The 18993-nt window shown below is 35.1% G+C and overlaps 1 protein-coding gene across 1 annotated transcript in view; it reads left to right on the forward strand.

The window, feature by feature from the left end:
* NEK10 (NIMA related kinase 10) overlaps nucleotides 1-18993 on the forward strand; it is a 117843-nt gene that overhangs the window by 90548 nt on the left and 8302 nt on the right. Inside the window, exons 32-37 of the mRNA XM_030007826.2 lie at nucleotides 1045-1091; nucleotides 6459-6559; nucleotides 10553-10663; nucleotides 13068-13176; nucleotides 14583-14635; nucleotides 14720-14775. Of these exons, the coding sequence (XP_029863686.1) occupies nucleotides 1045-1091; nucleotides 6459-6559; nucleotides 10553-10663; nucleotides 13068-13176; nucleotides 14583-14635; nucleotides 14720-14775 (477 nt within the window). The remainder of the gene's footprint in view (nucleotides 1-1044; nucleotides 1092-6458; nucleotides 6560-10552; nucleotides 10664-13067; nucleotides 13177-14582; nucleotides 14636-14719; nucleotides 14776-18993) is intronic.

The following is an 18993-nucleotide window of genomic DNA, read 5'->3' on the forward strand; positions in this document are numbered from 1 at the left end:
TCAGAACACTGCTGCAAGGAACATTTCTACAGCCCTACCTTCAACCTTGCCATCTTCTGTGTGTATCCTTTTACTGGTTATGCTTTTCCTATCACTTCAATGGCAATACTTTATTTTTGCTTTCAGAGTTGTTCTTAGCATATCACCATCCAGTCTGTCACTTATCACTCACTAGCTTTCCAGCTTCAGTCCTGCTGCAGCCAGTAATGGCAGCTTCCTGATGCTTGAGCATTGAAGCAAGCACATTTTTTTTTCTCCATCTCTGCCCCTCACATAAACATTAGCAAAACTATTTCCTTATCTTTCTTCATAACTACTCCTCGAAACTGTAGTTTCCCCTACTGCCTAAAAAATATATACAAATTCTTGCCATACTAGGGCTGTTGAGGCTGCCGTCCATCAGGACATCATATTGGTTCTTTCAGTTCCCCATCTGTCTGTATCCATTTGTTGTTGCTTATCTCAGCTAGTGAAATCTGCAGGCTGGGACAGTGTTTGTGTACAGTATAGAGCAGAAGCTAGCATTGAAACATCTGGATCTATATTTCTGACATTGAGGTATTGCTGTCCTAGTGATATAATGTTAATTTTTTTCCCCACTTTACTAGTACTGTGTGCATTATTACTCCTGTTTTTATCCACTAGACAGTAATTACTTTATTCTTCATGTTTTCTATCCATAAAATGGGTTAATTGAAATATCCTTAAACACGTACAAATACAAAATAATGTGTAATCTAGTGGATTATTGAGTTTCAAATATTAAAAACCTGTCTACTGTTTTTGTACTTTCCAACCTAAAAACTGAACAGGGAAAGGAATGGAGTCTAACTTTTATTTAGCAGAAGTCATGCTATTTTGGACATAGAGTAAGCCAGCCTTTACATGACTTATAAATGCATGGGTAAAAACTAGTGAATTTGGACAGATTTTCTTTAGAGGAAACACGAGATGGAGTCAGGGAATACTGATATTTACTCTACAGTCATTGATGCCAAACACAATTAAAAGTACCACTTTTTTTTTTTTTTTTTTTTTTTTTAGTAATAATAGAGATTATATTGAAGGTCCAGGATCAAGACTGCGACCAGGTAATTTTGTGCTTGCAACAAAATTAAACTTTAACTTAAATTAAACCTGATGATTTCCAAGTTTTTAAACTTTATTGTCCTGTTGCATATAGTGTCTCCTTTTATTTCTTCAGCTTTACTGCCTCTTGGTCTGCTCTTTGGAGTGCCTCCACTCATGTGCAGGGCCCACACTAAGAAAATAGAGGATTTGTTCATGGCAGTTTCATAGTCTCCAACTTGTAGTTCTTTGCAATATGAAAAATCATGGTATTATCTAATAATTATATTTTTAAATGTTAGAAAAGGAGATGATAACATTTCAGATACAAATATGTTATCTGAAATATCCTTAAGGAATTTTTAAAAAGTATGAATTCCAGTAGTAAACCATTTTAGTAGACCTCATTTTAATGGTTATCATCCTGGCTAAACTTCTGCTAAATGCAATGGGAATTTCTCCTGTGAAAGGAATATTTCGTAGAGCCCTTGTAAATTATCACGTATTTATATTTCATCATTGATGAAACAAGTTTTCCATTTCAGATACTTTTCTTTCTTACTGAGAAGCTTCACATACTGTAAGCTGCTAAGCAGTGACTTCAGAATGCATATTGCCTGAATTAAAAAATATTTGAAAGAAAATTTTGAGCAGTTGAAATATTGATCATTGAAAAAGTACTTTTTGCCTATACTAACTTCTATTTCACAGCTTTTTGATACAAAAATTGTATTAGGAATTTAATTATGCAGTACATATCAAAATTTGTTGTCCACTTTTGGCAGTTTTCAGTGCTGTTTACTGAGGAGTGCCATTATAATGCCAACACAGAGTTTAAACCTACTATCCAGCCATAATGTATCGGAGCTATAATGATCTGCAGACAAACACTTTAGCCTTTGTTATTATTTTCAGTCCTGTGGGTAATTTGAGCAAATCTGATATCTTTTGTCAGTAATGTTTTCCTTTTGGATAGAACTTTTAATAGTTTTCAAGTCCCCAGCAGCCTATTCACACATACATGCCCTCATCCCCCAAATAATGCTATACTTTTGCATTTTAAAAAAATACAATTGTGGAGTGGTCTGGAGTATATGGACTTTATGAGAACTCCTAAATTTCCTCGCTGAACATTGGGTCCCTAGCTGTCTTTGAAGCATGTAGACACTACAAGTAGACATTACATCTGAGCCTCCTAAACTGGTAAGTCATATTGTTGCTGTCGTGCTAGAAAAGAGAGAAAGCTCCATACACTGAATGACAGGGAAATCCATATTATGTCCTACTTGGTCCTTTCTGTTTGCTGATATCATTCTAAGCATATTTTTATTCAGAAAAAAAATAATTGAGAAGACCCACAAAAGAAAGGGCACTCATTTATTTGCTCTTGTTTTGTAATACAAGCCATTGACAGCAAAAGAGAAGTCAAATACCACAGAACAGGGAACAGTGAAAAAGGTAACATGTCAAGGAAGTAAAGTTTTTATCATTGTCCTAACAAAAACTGGATTCCTAGGTTGTAATAGCAAGACTACGCTATTTATTTTGGGATTGAATGTAGCAGTGTTGAAACAGTTGGTATGTAGAGAGGTGAAAATGAGGCAAAAAGAGCTTAATCAAAATTGTTCTTCTTGTGGCATATAATATTTTAGATTATTATAGCATGGCTTCCACTGTCACCTTGAGCAGAAAGACCAACCTAAATTCTTCCTTAAGTGGCTCAGGGAAAATGCAAGACTTCTTTTCCTCTTATTGATATTAAGAGGAGACTTAGGGAAAAAAAGTCAAACTGAATTTCACTTGCCTCTCTCAACCCATCTGCCAAAAGGCATTGCCAGAAAAAATCGGTCAGTAGCAATGATGTCATTGTCTTCCTGATCCTACTAGAAATGTGTCTCTCTGTGATAGAGAATGACATTTTCTGTATCTTTATTTTCTGTGAGAGCGCAGCTCAGATCTGGTTGGTCCCTAGACACTTCAGTTTGTGAATGTCTCTCTTCTAGTTCTTGTTAAAGTAGCCAGCACAGAAATTCAACAGGAAAAAAAAATTATAATAGTTCATTTGTGGACTAATTAATTTTGGTATTTGGATTTCATCTCCCTCTCAGTAGAATTTTCATTCTTGATACCAGATCACTTTGCAAAAAAAAAAAAAAAAAAAAAATTTAGGTGGATGTAAATCTGTACAGAAGACTTTATGATCCTCAGGGTGTTTCTGTATTTAGAATATGGATCTAAATTAGCCTCTGAAATGTAGTTTAGAGGTAACTGTATATAAGAGAGATACAGGGCTGCTGGCTGAAGTTCAATATTTGGACTTAAGCTCTTTGCTTAGCTTCCAGGTCTAATACTCAACTTGGAAAGACAATTTTGTTAACTAATGTTCTTTTGTGATTTATAGTGGTACTCTGCTGATAAGCTTTTATTTAATCTCTGGGTCTGACAGCGTGTATGACTTAAATACACCAGATTAAAAATTATAAATAACGACTGATTTACCACCTAAAAATTCAAGAATCTGATTTAGTTTTGGCACTATACTCTTTCTCAGCAGGCAAAGCATGATAGAGGAGCACTGGGTAAATAAGAATAAAGCTATTCTGTTTGTTTTAATTGTTATATTTAAAATCTGAATGATATTTTGTAAATCTGCACAGTTTGTAGACTACATAATATTTACTTCTATGTCCTAATTCTATTAAATTACCTAAAGCTTGATCAGCAGTATTTCTCTATTGGTTCTTATGGCTGGAGTTAGAATTATTCCATGAAACAAATAAATTATTATGTCTTTTTTTGGTTCAGTAGGTAAGTTCATAATGCTCCTTAGTTAACAAAATATAATCAACCTTTTAGGTATAATATCCACAAATCAGTACTGAGTTTACTGTGCTTTGTAAATATTAAGTAATGCTCACTCATTTAGGTAGTCAAGTGAATTTGGTTTTGCTTTTTACCAAGCTGCCTTTGGTTAATATTTTTCAAATATCTCATTGAATATGTCAGGAAACAAATCACATGGATATTTGATATTAGTAGCTGGTAGATTAGGGCAGTTTTGCTTCAGAAAAAGAGCACTGTGTTTTAATCACCAAGCTGCTTGTACTACAAGAAAAAAATGTACCCACAGCAGACAAGTATATCTATCTCGAATTCTGGATGACCAAGACCATATCTGATTTAACGGCTGTTTGTGATTAAGTCCCAAACAGTAGTTCAGTGGGGGAAATAAACTTTCACTTTCAGCTTTTGTTTTCAGTTCTTGAACTAAATATTTTCATATAGCTGATACATTTTTTTAATCTGATTTTAACACATAGAAGTAAATGAACAGGTTAAAATTGTTGTGTTAAATTTATTTTGCTGAAGTAAAAGCATAGCTTCTATTCATGCATGACTTCCTTTGCAGTGCTTTTGTCTATGAAAAGTATACATTATATACATGGATTTGGCTGACAGAGGATGGTAGTCTAGCTTTGGAGGAAGAGGAACAGGTTTACACCTACTCACTATTTTCATAAGATAAGAAAAATTCAGTTCTTGCTCCTTGCCATGATAATTAATTCACACTTATCTAAATGAAATCAACAATAATCTAATAAAAATGATATGAGGAAGCCTAAATGTTTGAAGTACTACAATATTCTTAATTCTAAAGTAATGTTTTTCCTATTAATTCCAAACTGACTCTGTTCTTTACTTCAGAGTTTGTACTACAAAATGTAGTGTCATTGTCATCAGGTATGATGGGTGCTTTTTGGCAAAGATCCCACTTAGATACCCAACTAAATAGTTAAGCTCTAAAATATAAGCCTGTGTGTGCACTGTTTGTGAATTTGTGTATACATATCTATTGTGCATGTTAGGTATTTGTTAAAGCAAATGTTCAAATACAATGTGTTTAAAAAAAAAGGTTTTTTGAATATCTGTTTTAGAAGAAAATAGAAACAACTTATAGCAATGTCATTTTCTCAAAGTGCCAATACTTTCTCATTGTGGATCTCCAACTTCATGAACTCTTCTTAGTAATTAGTCAATGAATATTTTATCTTCTGTTCTGTCTAGTGTATAACTCTAATTGAAACGTTAATGCTTAGAGAAATGATATGGAGATATATTAAGAGACACAGCGCTTTTCAAAACTGATAAAATATTTAATTTCTGAATTTTTTTAGTCTTTTCTTTTTCTTCAGACAGGGTAATTTTATATCCTATATAATATGGCAATGGTGAGGGGCATAAAACTTTTATTATGTATAGTGTATCTGTAATGTGCATAGCTCATAATTACATGCATATTTACACGGGAATTGCATCTGTGTTAATATTTTCTGGTTTGCATAACCCCATTTTGTGGCTGGCTTAACCTCATGCATTTTTCTATCAATATCTAATTAGCTTTGCATTTAAAAGTTTTTAAAACCCACTTTTCCCTTATATTCACAGGTCAACACTACTACTTTAATGGAATTTACAAGCAAAAGCACTATATAGTCTGCAATACAAAGCAATTGTCTGTATTCTTTCCTTTGCGGGGAGAGGAATTTTTACAGCATTATTCTTTGCTTAACATTGATGTTCTTTTATTCTAAACATGAAAAATGCTGTTTATGCACTTTATAATGGTGTAATTTTGATCATGGAGAATGCTGGTAACAGGTCCTTTCCGCAGTCTTCATCAATACATCCTCTAGATAGGGTGATCTCTGGTGAGGAGGAATTTATGTCAAAGCACAGAAACTACTAATTCTCTGATGCAAAGTAAAGAAGACCCAAGAGATTCAAGAAGAAGACCCAAGATGTGCTTCTTGCACATTTTCTTGAGGTTTCTCTCAAAACATGTTCTTGCTAGATGTTGGAAACAAAAAGTAGCTGTGATAAAGCAACACACATCACTATAAAGCAACATGAAAATACATTTTAATAAAATTATGCTCCAAATGGTCCAGATCAAACATTTTATTGTAATTCTTAGGGTAAAAAGAAAATAAACTTCATAACATCAAAATATGTAAAAGATAAATATCATGTGTGTTGGTCTATGTAAAAAAAAAATCAGTTAAAATAAGAAAATTCTGTTTATCATATCTTTAAACTTCCTTTTGAATAAATGTGGGAAAACTTTGTGATTAGTGAGGTACGTTAATACTACTTTTCTCTTGGAGTAACTTAGAAGTTAATCAGAGAAAGGGATTTTCTTTTGAAACCAAAATTACCTTGCCTAATCTTTTAAGTTTTTAGATTATCCTTTTTTTGTTCCCAACACTATTGGAAAAACAAGTCATGCATTAAAACTTAATATTTACATCTGCAGGTTTTAAACAGTGTACACTATTAATACATAATGGCAACAAAATGAGCTGTCCTGATTTTACTGTTGTCATCTACAGCATCGGCAGGAATTGCTGTATCACAAAGGAAGGTGCGTCAGATCAGTGACCCTGTACAGCAGATTCTTATTCAGCTGCACAAAATTATCTTCATCACTCAAGTATGCATTACTATTCCTTCTGACATTCTATACTTTTTAGTTATTTGCTGTTGTCAAAATGATGGTATTGCAAAGTGCTGCTAATTTAGTCACTGTTCTTTAAAAACAACAGAACTTGACATTTTTGCAGATGGCAGGATGCTTTAAAAATATATCATTTAAATAAAGAGTAACCTTGAATATTAGTATGTGGAGGATGGCAATAATTGAGTCATGAAAAAAATTCATTGGCTCAGCTCAGCAAAATGGATTGTACAGTAAATTATTTTTACAACATTCTGTCATGCCAGCAATATGAATATTGTAAGTGACTTAATATCATATACTGACATGGAGAGTACATAAAATGCTTTCCTCTATAGCAATAATTTCTAAATAACTTCTAAGTAATATTTTTTATTGTCAATAAGTAGTAATAATTTCCTGGGATTTCTAGTGCAATAGTTCAAATCCTGAATATGTTAAATATTTTGAAATGTCAGATCTTTTTCAAACTTAAGACTTATTTTAAATTTAAGTTCAAATATTTCATAGTGAAAAGAAAGTTGAAGTTATTTCATGCTGATTCCAAAGCAAAAATGGAGCTGATACAAATCTGCATTGAGCTCTCAGCTAAAAACGTGATGGAAAATTTTTTATTCTCCAGAAAGATGGCTGCCATTCAATTACTTGCAAAATTTTCTATTATTAAATAAACATCTTTTTGTTTTCCAAAATGAAGTGTTTATATTTGGGAAGTGATGTTTATCACCTCAGGGGATTTCAGATTGCTGAGCCAAATTTGTTTGGTTTTGTTTAGAACAGAATAACGTAATTGAACTTGGGTGTGTTTTACATGTCTTCTTTTTTTTTTTTTTTTTTTTTAAACTGTCAAGCATATCAGAACAGGTAATACAAGAAATAAATTATCAGAGACAATGAAAACTATTGTTATTTAAAATAATTGGAAATTATCTCCTTCCCCTGCTAACACAAATGAGGCAGTTCAGTCTTTACATGCTATATTAGGAGTATGTCCAAGATGCTCATTGTGAACCTATCCTCTCTGTTGAAGAAGGTTTTATCAAGTGGCCTGCTAATTAATGCAAGTTATCATAATGTGGATGCCCAATAACTGAGATCTAAGAGCAACTCAAAGAGTCGCTCAGAATTGATCACTGAAGCAGTAGTAACAACTTTGATGCTTTTGGTGTCAGTTGGTTTCGGAATGGGAAGGCAGAGAAACCAGGATCCATACCTGTACTTTTTCACTGTTTACTCTGTGCTTCTCTTGTACTTGTTTATGTTCTTACAAATCTAAGGTAGAATATTTTTTATAACACATAGCTGTTTTCTAGGACTCTGTTACATATTTCAGCTGACATTTCTAAACTGAAGTTTACAAGGGAGAGTTCTTGCCTGTTAGTTCTTGGCTGCCAGCAGCCTTCCCAATCCAGTTTCCATGGGAACAAGAGTCAAAGTGATCTCTGGAAAACAATGTAAGAGAAAAGCTTTTAAAAAAGCATTATGTAAATGCTTGGCCTTTTTTTTTTTTTTTTTTTTTTTTAACTGATCTGACATCTGATTTCATTAAAACAAAAGCTAAAATTGAACACTAGTGCCTGAGGCAACTCTGAGTTTCTCAAGCAGTGGGCTTGTTCTTTACCACTTTTGCTTTAGAATATCCCAGTATGCCCATGGTAAATTAACCGCACACAGTTCATTGCAGTGATATGTAGTCTACAGAGTATCTTGCAGGCCTTTCCTAAGGCATCATTTTTTTACTCACTTATGGGCTAAGGAACATTCAACATTTGACTTAAAGCATATGTGTAAGGCCTCATCTGCATGAAAAGAGAGTAGCATCTATCTGTAACAAAAAACTGTATGCAACCAGCTGTCTGATGAAGTCTTTTATGCTTAGGATGTAACCTTGATCCCTGGTTCGTCAGAGCACATCAGGACTCCTGTGAGGCCAATATAGCTGTTCCAGGTTTATAGATGTCTAAGAGCAATAATTTGTTCCAGTGGGGAAAAAAAAATCTTTATAATGTGTACTGTGACAGTGTTTGAATGTGAATCATTAGTGGTCAAACATTCCTTGAGTAGTCAAAAAGCTTTCTGACTTCAGTGGAGTGGCACTTTGTGAATTTACATCAACAATGTGATTATAAAGTGTATACTAAATGGTAGAAAATCATAGTTTTACAAACACTGTCTGCAAGTATAAGCAATTACACAGAAACAGCATAGGAGATCCTTCCAAAAGGGTAGTACATACCATAGAGTTGTCAACAGACTGGGTTGGTGTCATTGCAGTGACCGACAGCTGAAGCTTTATATTTACTGTTGGAGCATAAAAATTATTTTAAAATCTCAAAGAGCAAAGGAAGAGACCTCCTTTGAACTCTCTATTGAAGACTTTAAAACACAATGAAGTATGGTTTTGCTTTTCTTTTGTAAATATAGTTGAAAGATGTGTACTTCTTCAACCAAAAAATACAGGAGAAAAAGTATACAAAATCAATTTTGCTTTATAGACAAGTGAAATGTAAATTACCTCCCACAGGAAGCTTCTAGCAAAAGAGGCATTCTGAATTGTATTAAGATGTGCATAAGGACATTAAAAGAGCCTGTTGAAGCCTTTCTACACACGTTGAATGAAGGTCTAAGCTTCTTGAAGTTCCATTAATTTCAGCTGGAGTGACTCATTATAGCCAACTTGAAATCTAGTGTAATGTCCTATGGGCTTCATCTCTAGAAAAATGTCCCAGATACTAGCACTTTGATCAGGGAGACTGTCGCGTCCCAAAGTTGGAGCAACTCAGCTTCGTGGATTTCCTTTGTCAGAATTACAGTGTAACGACACCAGGGGAGTTCAAACAACAATCAACATTTATTCAACCTAGCTAACCTTGCCCAAGTACAAGTGAACTTATCAATATGAACCTTGCAACATGTTAAGCCGCTGTTTGAAAAGAGAAGGGAGGTGTAGAAAAAGAAATGGAAAAAGGAACATGAAATGTATCAGAAGGAGAGCCCTCCTGCTGAGTCACGAGGTTCAGAGCAGACCCCCTTGCTTTCTGGACTCCTTCTCAAAGAGGAGCCCGGGGCGGCTAGATCCACTCCTAGTCTCAGACTTGGTCAACGGTTTATGTTTAAAAGGATGAGGTGTAAGGACTGTAGAAAAGAGAAGGAAAAGAGGGAGAGAGAGAAAGAGAGAAAGAAAGAAAGAAAGAGAGAAGAAAAGGGTTCACCAGTCCTGGGTCCAGCGTTGGTCCAGCCAGCGTAGAAATCCAGTTCCGGGGGGCGCGCACTGAGAAGTCATTGTCCGTTCTTTTATAGTGTGTTAGTTGATGGTCTTGACATGCGCAATTCCCATTCCCGGGGTTCTCTGGAATCGGTCGGTGAGCTTTGTGGGGGGTGTTCATTGCGGAGTTGCCTCTCTTTTTCTGCTGGCATGACGGCTTAAGATAGAAGCACAGTCCCATCTTCTGTGGGGCCTCCTCCTCCAGGCGCATATGCTGTGCTCTTTCTCCTGCTCACTTAAGATAAGGAATTGCGGCTTTGGAGAAGCTCAGTCCCACCCTCCATGGGGCCCTCTCCTGCAGCCACATTGTCCTGTTCACAAAACTCCAGCATTTTTACAGAGGCCATTTTCTCCACCAAAGTTCTTTAATGAATGTTTGATACATTGACTATAATTTGTCAGACCGTCACAGAGGCAAATCTAGTATTATCTGTATTAGGCTTGTTATAATGATCTTTACCTTCAAGGCTAGAGGGACTGAGTTACATGATATGCCAAGCCTAACAGAATGGGCAAACTAAGGAGCATTATTAAAATATGCCATTAAATCAAGTCTTGTACTGCTGTTTATCACCATGCTATTAAATATCAATGTTTCTTTTTGCAGTGTAGCTACTTTTTTCAATAATGGTACTGCTCATTAGGCCATCTTTATGGCAGATGTAACTGAGTGGTGAAAACATCTGGTTTTTTGTTTCATGCAGCTTCCTCCAGCTTTGCAATGCAACTTGAAAAGGAGAATCATTGAGAGATTCAAGAAGTCCCTTTTCAGTCAGCAGAGCAATCCTTGTAATCTGAAATCAGAAATGAAAAAGGTGTAGTACACCAATTACTACATGTGGTTGACTTTGTCTCTTCTTCTCTTTGAATTAAGCTATCGATATTAATATCACAAAAATATAAGTGTAAGATTCCATTTTTAAAAGGAAATATTTAGAATATTCTCTAGCTATCCTTTATTTGGAAAATATGGAGGCTTCTTAAGTAAGCAGTTTCTACAGAATGGTTTCAAGTTTGTGTCTGATCATTAGAACACTTTTTGTAAATGGAAAGGACCTCCTAACTGCTAATGTGCAAAACCAGACTTCATCTCATTAGAGCTTAAAAAAAGAAGAGGAAGGAAAATGTAACTTTCTGTGGCAAAGGCTGATAGAAATTTTGTAAGGTCTTAATTTATGTAAGCTCTTCTTAATTTGTTATTAGTTTCCCAATATTATTCATGTTTTGGAATGTATTCCTATTCAAAGTATGAATTTTAAGAAAGCACTGTCCCAGTGTGTCTTAAATATAGCAGACCTTGTCTTATTGTTGCATAGTGTGTCAGCAATAGTTTAGTGTCATCAGTTTAAAAATACTGCAGATTTGCAAGAATGGCATGACTAAAGAACCATGCTTTCATGTTTTCCAATGACATGTTGGGCGCTCTCCAACAGAGAAAGAGCTAATGACTAATATCAGAATTTCTAAATGTCCTTCAAAACCTCCTGAGAAGACGATAGTCAGGAGAGGATCTGAAAATTATATCCTTGGCATCTGTGTACTGTGGGAGACTGTGAAGCCGAGATATTTCATTTTTTGAATTGATGACAAAGCAGTTATTAGGTATGTTACTGTATCTAAAATTTGATGACAAAGATGATTTCTTATCACTCTCATAATTCCTCTGTGTAATCTAATTTGATTGTCACCTACTTGCACTGAATTGTGGGATCTTCTAAGTCACTGTTTGCTACGGAATGGACTGACCCCAAATGCTAAATCCTTCCTGTGCTTTTGTAATAATTAATCTGACATGCGTAAGCTCTGTGGAAGGTGGCTACTTAGTGTTTACATTGGTTTACATTGGTAGTACATTTGAAAGATAGTTAAAGATGCCTCTCTCAGCCATCAGTTTCATGCCAATTTGCTGTCCTGCAAATCAAGCTGGGATTTATGTTAAACAATTCCTGTATTTCAGCCATAACATTAAATCTAAGGAAATATTTGCTAATCATGTATTGAGTTGATGTTTTGAGCAAAGGATGCCCAAAAATATGGTAAGAAAAAGGAAGTGTTTATTATAAAATTAACCTAATTTTCAAATGCCCAGAAATAAAGGAACCTGTTTGTTTATAAATTTATAAATTTTATCAACTGTGAAATTGTGTTAGCTTCAAAACTATGGGATTTAAACCTGAAGAAAATGAAAGAAATATACTATTTAAAGAGTAAATGGTAGTAAATTGAAGATGTTTGGAATGCTGAATGTGATTCTGGGCATTTCTACCTTGAAGGAAATAGTTACAGAAATAATTAATAGAAAGCAACAAGAAAAAGCACAGTTAGAAGGATAAGCATCAGTGAATAAATAGTACATATTTTCCCCAAATCACCACCATAAATACATTGGGTAACAAGGATATCATTTGGAGGCGATAGGAAAAACCTAAATAAAGAAAAGAATTAGGCTGAACTCTTCCAGCAAGTGTTGTTACGTGGTTGTGCAATTTCTGCAAATAAAAATTAAAAATCATGGGGTTTTAACTGTGCTGAATTAGAAAACCTAATTAGAATATAGGCAAAAAGATTCTGCCACTGATTGGTGGTGGGGTAAAGGTCTTCCAACAACAGATATTCTTCTGTTTCTGTAACTGTAGAAGTGTTAACGTGCTGCAGAAATGCATAACTGGAATTTCTTTCCTGCCCACAAAGATATTTTCATGTCAGAGTTGTTACTGGTGGATATTTTCAAAACTAGATGTTTTTAAGTTTAATGTCAGTATCCTTGCTCACATAATCAAGTAGCTGAACTGACTTTCAGGTTTCAGAAGTGCTGGGATCCCTCTAATGGGAATTATATTATTAGATATATGGACTAACAATTTCACTTGAAGCCTCAGTTTTGAAAACCAAAGTCATCAGATATTTCTGTCCTAGGTTCGAGGGAATACAATTCCCTGTTTGTCTTCACACAAATGTATAGTTTATGACATTTTATTCGGATAGTCTAAAGAACTCAGTACTTTATATACTAAGTGCAGATTGGCAGCTTGCAATGTTCAGTCAGTGTTTCTGGAGAGAAGTATTGAAAGCATTGAAATCTCCTTTGACTTTTGTTTGCATTGGGAAACATAGGAAAGGGTAAACTGCCTTATAGAAATCTGAAGTTTTGGCAAGTGGGAAGGATGGAGATTTCAGGTGTCCTTTACTTTTCTCTCTCTACTTTTTTTTCTCCCCCAGCTGCTGCAAGGTTCTCCTGAAATGATTGAGCCCAGCTTCTTCACAGCAGATTGGCATGTGGTACTTCTCTCTTCAGGTGGAAATATGTTGCTTCCAGATGATAGAAAAGGTAAAGAAAGCAACAAAACCTCTGTAGTGGCATATATATTTCTAATGAAGTGTGTGGTATCAAAGCAGAAGGAAGTGCTGCTCAAAGATCTGTCTTTAAAGACAGTAAAGTTATGTTGACTATACTGATTTTCATTATCAGGGTTTTGTTTGTTTGTTTGTTTTTTGTTTTGTTTAATTCCTGGTAAGATATGCAGTTTACCACTGATGGAAAATTCTACTAATTTAAGAGAGTATACTTTGGAATTACAAAGAAGTATCAAAGATGCAAACAACACATGATTCATCTGTGAAAATCAAAAGAAATGTTTGTAGCTGAAAATGTCCTACTTAGGATTTACCTGTCCTTGCATGTGACTTTTAAACAAACAGTATTTAAACCCTGTGTTGTTCTTCTGTCATGTTTGAAACAGTTGTACTGGGATGATTTAATTACCTAGCTAGATCAAGCTCTACAAACTTGAGAAGCGAAGTGCTACGTGCTATACCACATGTATATAATGTAAAGTGTGTGTGTGTATGTATATATATATATATACACTTTAGAAAATTAATAGTGTGAAATATATTTAGGACTAGTGATGCTCAGTGTGACAAATCATGAAATCCATCTCTAATCAAACCTACCATCACTGGCATCATCCAGGGTGGGGAACCACAATTCCTGGTTCAGAGACTTGTTTCATCATATACCTCTTTGTGCAATGGACATAAGGGAAATGTGCAGCCTGTATTTTGGTATTTGTGCCATTTCCATTCTTCTAAATACAGGAAAAGCTATGTTGGAATCCATGGACTAAAGGACATAGTAACATTAAACACTGTGGAAGGGTGAGAAACTTGTTTTGCTGGTCTTTGTGTTGAAACTAGCTTATCAGTTCCACAGCTTATTGCAAAAAACAAAAATAATACTAGGTGTCAAGGGTGATGTTTGACTAGGAAATGAGTTCCTAACAATCACTTTAAATATGAGCTTTCTTTTGTTCCCAGAGACAGCAATGCAATTTATTCAGATGCTCAGTATCTGTAATTTTTGAATCTCTTAACCTGCAAAGAATACTTTTGTTCTCACAAATTGCTGCTGGCTGTGTGCCCTTTCCACTATAAATTGTAAGTGGGGAAGAAAAAGAAAGTTGCATTGATGTGTTCTGTTACATTAAGTATTTAAAATATTTTCCATCAGTTAGAACTCTTTCATAATGTGATAACATGGTGTGCCTCAAATGTTCACATCATGCCATAAGATACCTCCCACCTTTGCAGGGGGTCATTGTGGACACTGGAATAAGCTGCTGATAATCAAGCATCTCTCTTGTCATTATATTTGTAGTGGAATTGCTAAGAAGCTGATGAGGGAGCATAAACCCCAAATTCAGTAGTATAACATTACTTGCCTTTTACTTTAAGGTATTGTTGGCACTTCTGACATAGCAGAAGGGATGACATATGAACAATTGCAGGTAAGCTATAAATATACCTATATGTATTAATTTATTACTTTTAATAAAGACAATTTACTGAAATGAATTTCTTTTATCTTGTAGACTCTAATTGAAGACGTTCTAGAGGAAAGTGGTTATTACAATTTCTCTTCTAACAGGTGAGTCTGTTCAATTTAAAAAGAAAAAGTTAATTATGATGTGCTAAACCCAAATGTATCATTTGCCTGTTTACGTGATTGCAATTTCATTTTAAACTCAGTGCAATACTGGTTTATTATAATACGTGGATGCATGGACTGGAAGAAATGTACGTGGGACATATTAGCTAATCTAAGCAGGTTTTTTTGGCCGCATCATTTCTTCAGATGATAGAGTGGTGCAAGTTTGGCAGCAGTTTCCTCACATTTTTCCCATATAAAACCACAGCTGAACAAAAGTTTCATTTAAATAGAAGTATATATTTTATTATAATACTCTACCATTACAGGGTTGAAGAGATGAAGCTGACATATTTAGTAAAATATTTGAGTACAGCACAACAAGCAGAGTAAGTGGTTGCTAGCACAAAAGTGCAGGGGATGAAAAAAATTTAAGTCTTTGAAACCGGGCAAATGCCTTGTCCTAGAGATGGTATATCTTTCATGCAGGTAACCTTTGAGGAACACAAGAAAGAAAATATATGAAAAATACCATTCTAATCCACAACATAAGCTTAGCATTTCTCATTCTTTTTGCCTGCTTGCCTGTTATTTATCATCTCAGGTATTCTTTAGTGCAAAAAAAGTTCACTACTTCCATCAAGTAAGTCTGTTCCTTGTCTTTGCAGTAATCAACATTTAAGAGTCTGGGAGACTGCAGTTAGGTTTTCTAAAACAAACAAAAAACCCCCCCCCCCCCCCCCCCCTCCCTGCCCTCAATACAGATACTAAGAGATTTTAAGAATTTGTAGTTCCTGGTGCCTCAGTGGTATTTTTCAGTTATTTATTATCTCTGCAAATTTTTTTGTGTGGATTGACTCTAGCTTGAAAAGTTTCAAATGTTAGTCTGGATATTTTTATAGGCTACTCATTAAATTGGAATTCCAGCTTACAAGTGTCTTACAGCTGCCAGCTGTAAGTATTAAAAAATCATGATTCAGCACTCCAAAAAAAAAAAATAATTCACTCTTTAAACCTTCAGGGTACACTTGAATCATGTTCACAAATTATTTTTGCAGCCGTGAGGTCTAACAAATTTGTTTATAAGTGTTTTCAAGTATTTTAAATTTTTGTCCTAATCACAAGCTCCCAAGATCTTGTGCTGTAGAAAAAATATCACACAACTTATGAAAAAAAAAAAAAAGAAAAAGGGTCTTATTTTTAACATCAAGATCTAGTAAGTCTTATTATAAATGTATAAATGTGTTGTAGTTGTATAGGCATTTATCTCACAAACAGACTGGCAAAAAGCATCTTACTGCAATTAACTGTAATGAAGCAGGTATTTGCTGAATATAGACTTGAGTATTTTACACAAACTACTATAAAAATAAGATATCTATTAACAGAAGTCATAGAATCATAGAGTATCTCAAGTTGAAAGGACCCATAAGGATCATCGAGTCCGAATCCCTGCTCCTCGCAGGACTACCTAAAACTAAACTGTATGACCAAGAGCATTGTCCAGACTCTCCTTGAACTCTGACAGGCTTGGTGCCACAACCACTTCCCTGGGGAGACTGTTCCAGTGACTGACCACCCTCTCAGTGAAGAACTTTTTCCTAATGTCCTATCTGAACTTCGCCTAGCACAGCTTCTTTCCATTTCCTCGTGTCCTATTGCTGTAAATGTAATTGCCAAAATGTAAAGGATGCTTAAAGATTGCAGGCAAATATGCTAGTACTTTCAACATGTAACATAGGAATGCCACAGAAATGCATGAGAGACTAACAGCAGTAAAATCATTAACATTCTGTTTTTCCTGATTTATTCAGGGCTACTTATTTTTCTGCTGTGCTGGAATTCCCTAGAGAGTAGCTGTTCTGTAGAATCTGAAGTTATTTTTCTACATTTTCTAAAATTTTATTTTAGACGAGACCTAAGAGAATATTCTTCATAGCCCCATGGGATGACAGTGTAGTATAAGGTGTTCTTCTCTATGCTGTGTCACCAGCAACTTGATTTTTCACTATGCTTTTGAATCCTATTACCTGCTGTGATGCATAATTATGTTTCGTTCCCCTGTCACCATTACATTACTTCTTTTCCAGACAAGGTTCTACTCCAAACAACTTACTATTTTTCCTTCTCTTTCAGAAAATGGACAGACCATGCTTTGGCCTTGGCTATCAAAAACATGTCTTTATTTCCATGTTTTCTAAAGTATGCTCTGCTCAATGCCATTCAGAGCTTTCAGAACTTAAGCAATTTTTATTTTTTTTTTGCTTCTCACACTCTCTCCAAATAGCCTAATAGTCTGGTTTCCATAGCTGTCCAGTACTGAATGATTCGTTTGCCTAGCAGACATGCATCATTAGGTTTTGCCTCAAACTCTCCAAACAGCTTAAGCAAGCTAGAAGGACAAATCAGTCTCCCAAGCTGCACTGCAAGTCACTTATCAGTGTCCACCACTATCTGGTTTTATTCCACCATGCAGAATTCGGTTTGCAGCCCTCAGAGCAACATCCTATCAGCCATTCTTGCCTAAAACTGTTTTGAGCCTTGCTCTACTTCCTCTCTTTTATGCACAGTGAAACATTTCAGAAGCAACTGCAAATTTTCCAGCAGAAACTCAGTACATCCTGTAGCTTTCCTGGGATCCCCTTCTTAGAAAGTGTTCACAGAAAAGCTTTAGAAAAAAGTACTAGAAGTAATGAATATCTGTATCTTGTCTGCTTTAGCAACATATAGGGCAATACACCTATTTTTAAACTTTCTTAGCTTATTTTAAAAGCTTTTCATTTAGATTGAGTTTTTCAGTTTCGAAGATGGGAAGTTGTAATGATGCAGCATGTGTGGGTCTTTCAAAGTGGAAACAGAATGACAGTATTTCTAGCAGGAAACAAATCGCCTTCCCTTCTGCCCATAATAAGTTTCTAGCTCTTCTAATAGAAATGTGAAAAAAAAGAACTCCAAAGGCTCAAAAGTCTTCAGAAGGCACATCAGAACACCACAAACTTAATTTGTGAATTTGCAGATTTTTAAAGATATTTCTTCATTTTAGGGCCAAATTTCTTCATGATTTCTGACCAAGTTGACTTGACAGTATCAGTTCCATATGTTGTAAGGCTGCAAGGTGAATTCTGTTGTGGAACAAAGAATTCCACAGCTGCTTTGCAACAACATGTGTGCTATTGCTAAACGCACTATTAAATGCAGAATAAACAGCTAGATAGCATATAGAGTAATAATGCAATCTCCTACCTCATTGTGGAGCACACTTTATAGAGAAAACATTCTGAAATTTTTTTTTTCTTTTCTGTTTTTGGGGGATTTATGTGCATTGTCTTTCTTTCCCATCTTGCCCCTTGCTGTGCCGCCTGAAATTCCAGGAGTATATGATGGGAAACCAAACTTCAGGTGAGGCATTGACATGAGAACTGTAGTAGAACAAATAAACTGTATAAAGGGTTACAAATGATTCAAGCAGCTTGATTGGGTGATGAGAGAAACATGAATTCTTTAGAAACTGAGACAGCTTCATAACAAAAATGTCATGCTTTTTTTTTTTCTTTCTTTTTCATTATAATAGTAATTACTATCTCAGTACCACTCATTTCATGGGGATTAATGACCAGCTGAGGATAATGACCCTCAGCTTTATCTTGAATAATCAACTCGTGCTCATTTATCACTAATCTCCTGAAATTACTCAGCACTCCAATTGTATTACTTATTTGTACAGAAATTTGGTAAACATGAATGAAAAAACCCCTATAATGTTTCAAAATTATTCTATTCACATCCATTGTGCCACTCTTTCTTTTTTTCTCTTTCTGATTTAATATTATACTGCACAAGAGGCAAGCTCCTTGTTTGTGAGCCTATTTGTGAATAGAACAATGAATACTGGTTTCAAACTTTCATCATGCTTTTTTATATTGAAGTAGACATGTAATACCCAAATTGATGCAGAAATCTATTTTTAATAAATTGCATTAAGAGACTTAATCCAAGCAGAAACTCAGTTATATGAAAAAAAGATTTGTTATAAATAAACAAAAATAGCAACGGTCAGAGACAGGAGTTGTGTTCAGCTGAGTGCTGTAGCTCTGTCATGGTTTAACCCCAGTAGGCAGCTCAGCACCACGCAGCTGCTCACTCACTCCCCCGCAGCGGGATGGGGGAGAGAATCAGAAGGGTAAAAGTGAGAAAGCTCATGGCTTGAGATAAAGACAG

Source organism: Aquila chrysaetos, chromosome 3, assembly GCF_900496995.4.
Source record: "Aquila chrysaetos chrysaetos chromosome 3, bAquChr1.4, whole genome shotgun sequence".
Lineage (NCBI taxonomy): Eukaryota > Metazoa > Chordata > Aves > Accipitriformes > Accipitridae > Aquila > Aquila chrysaetos.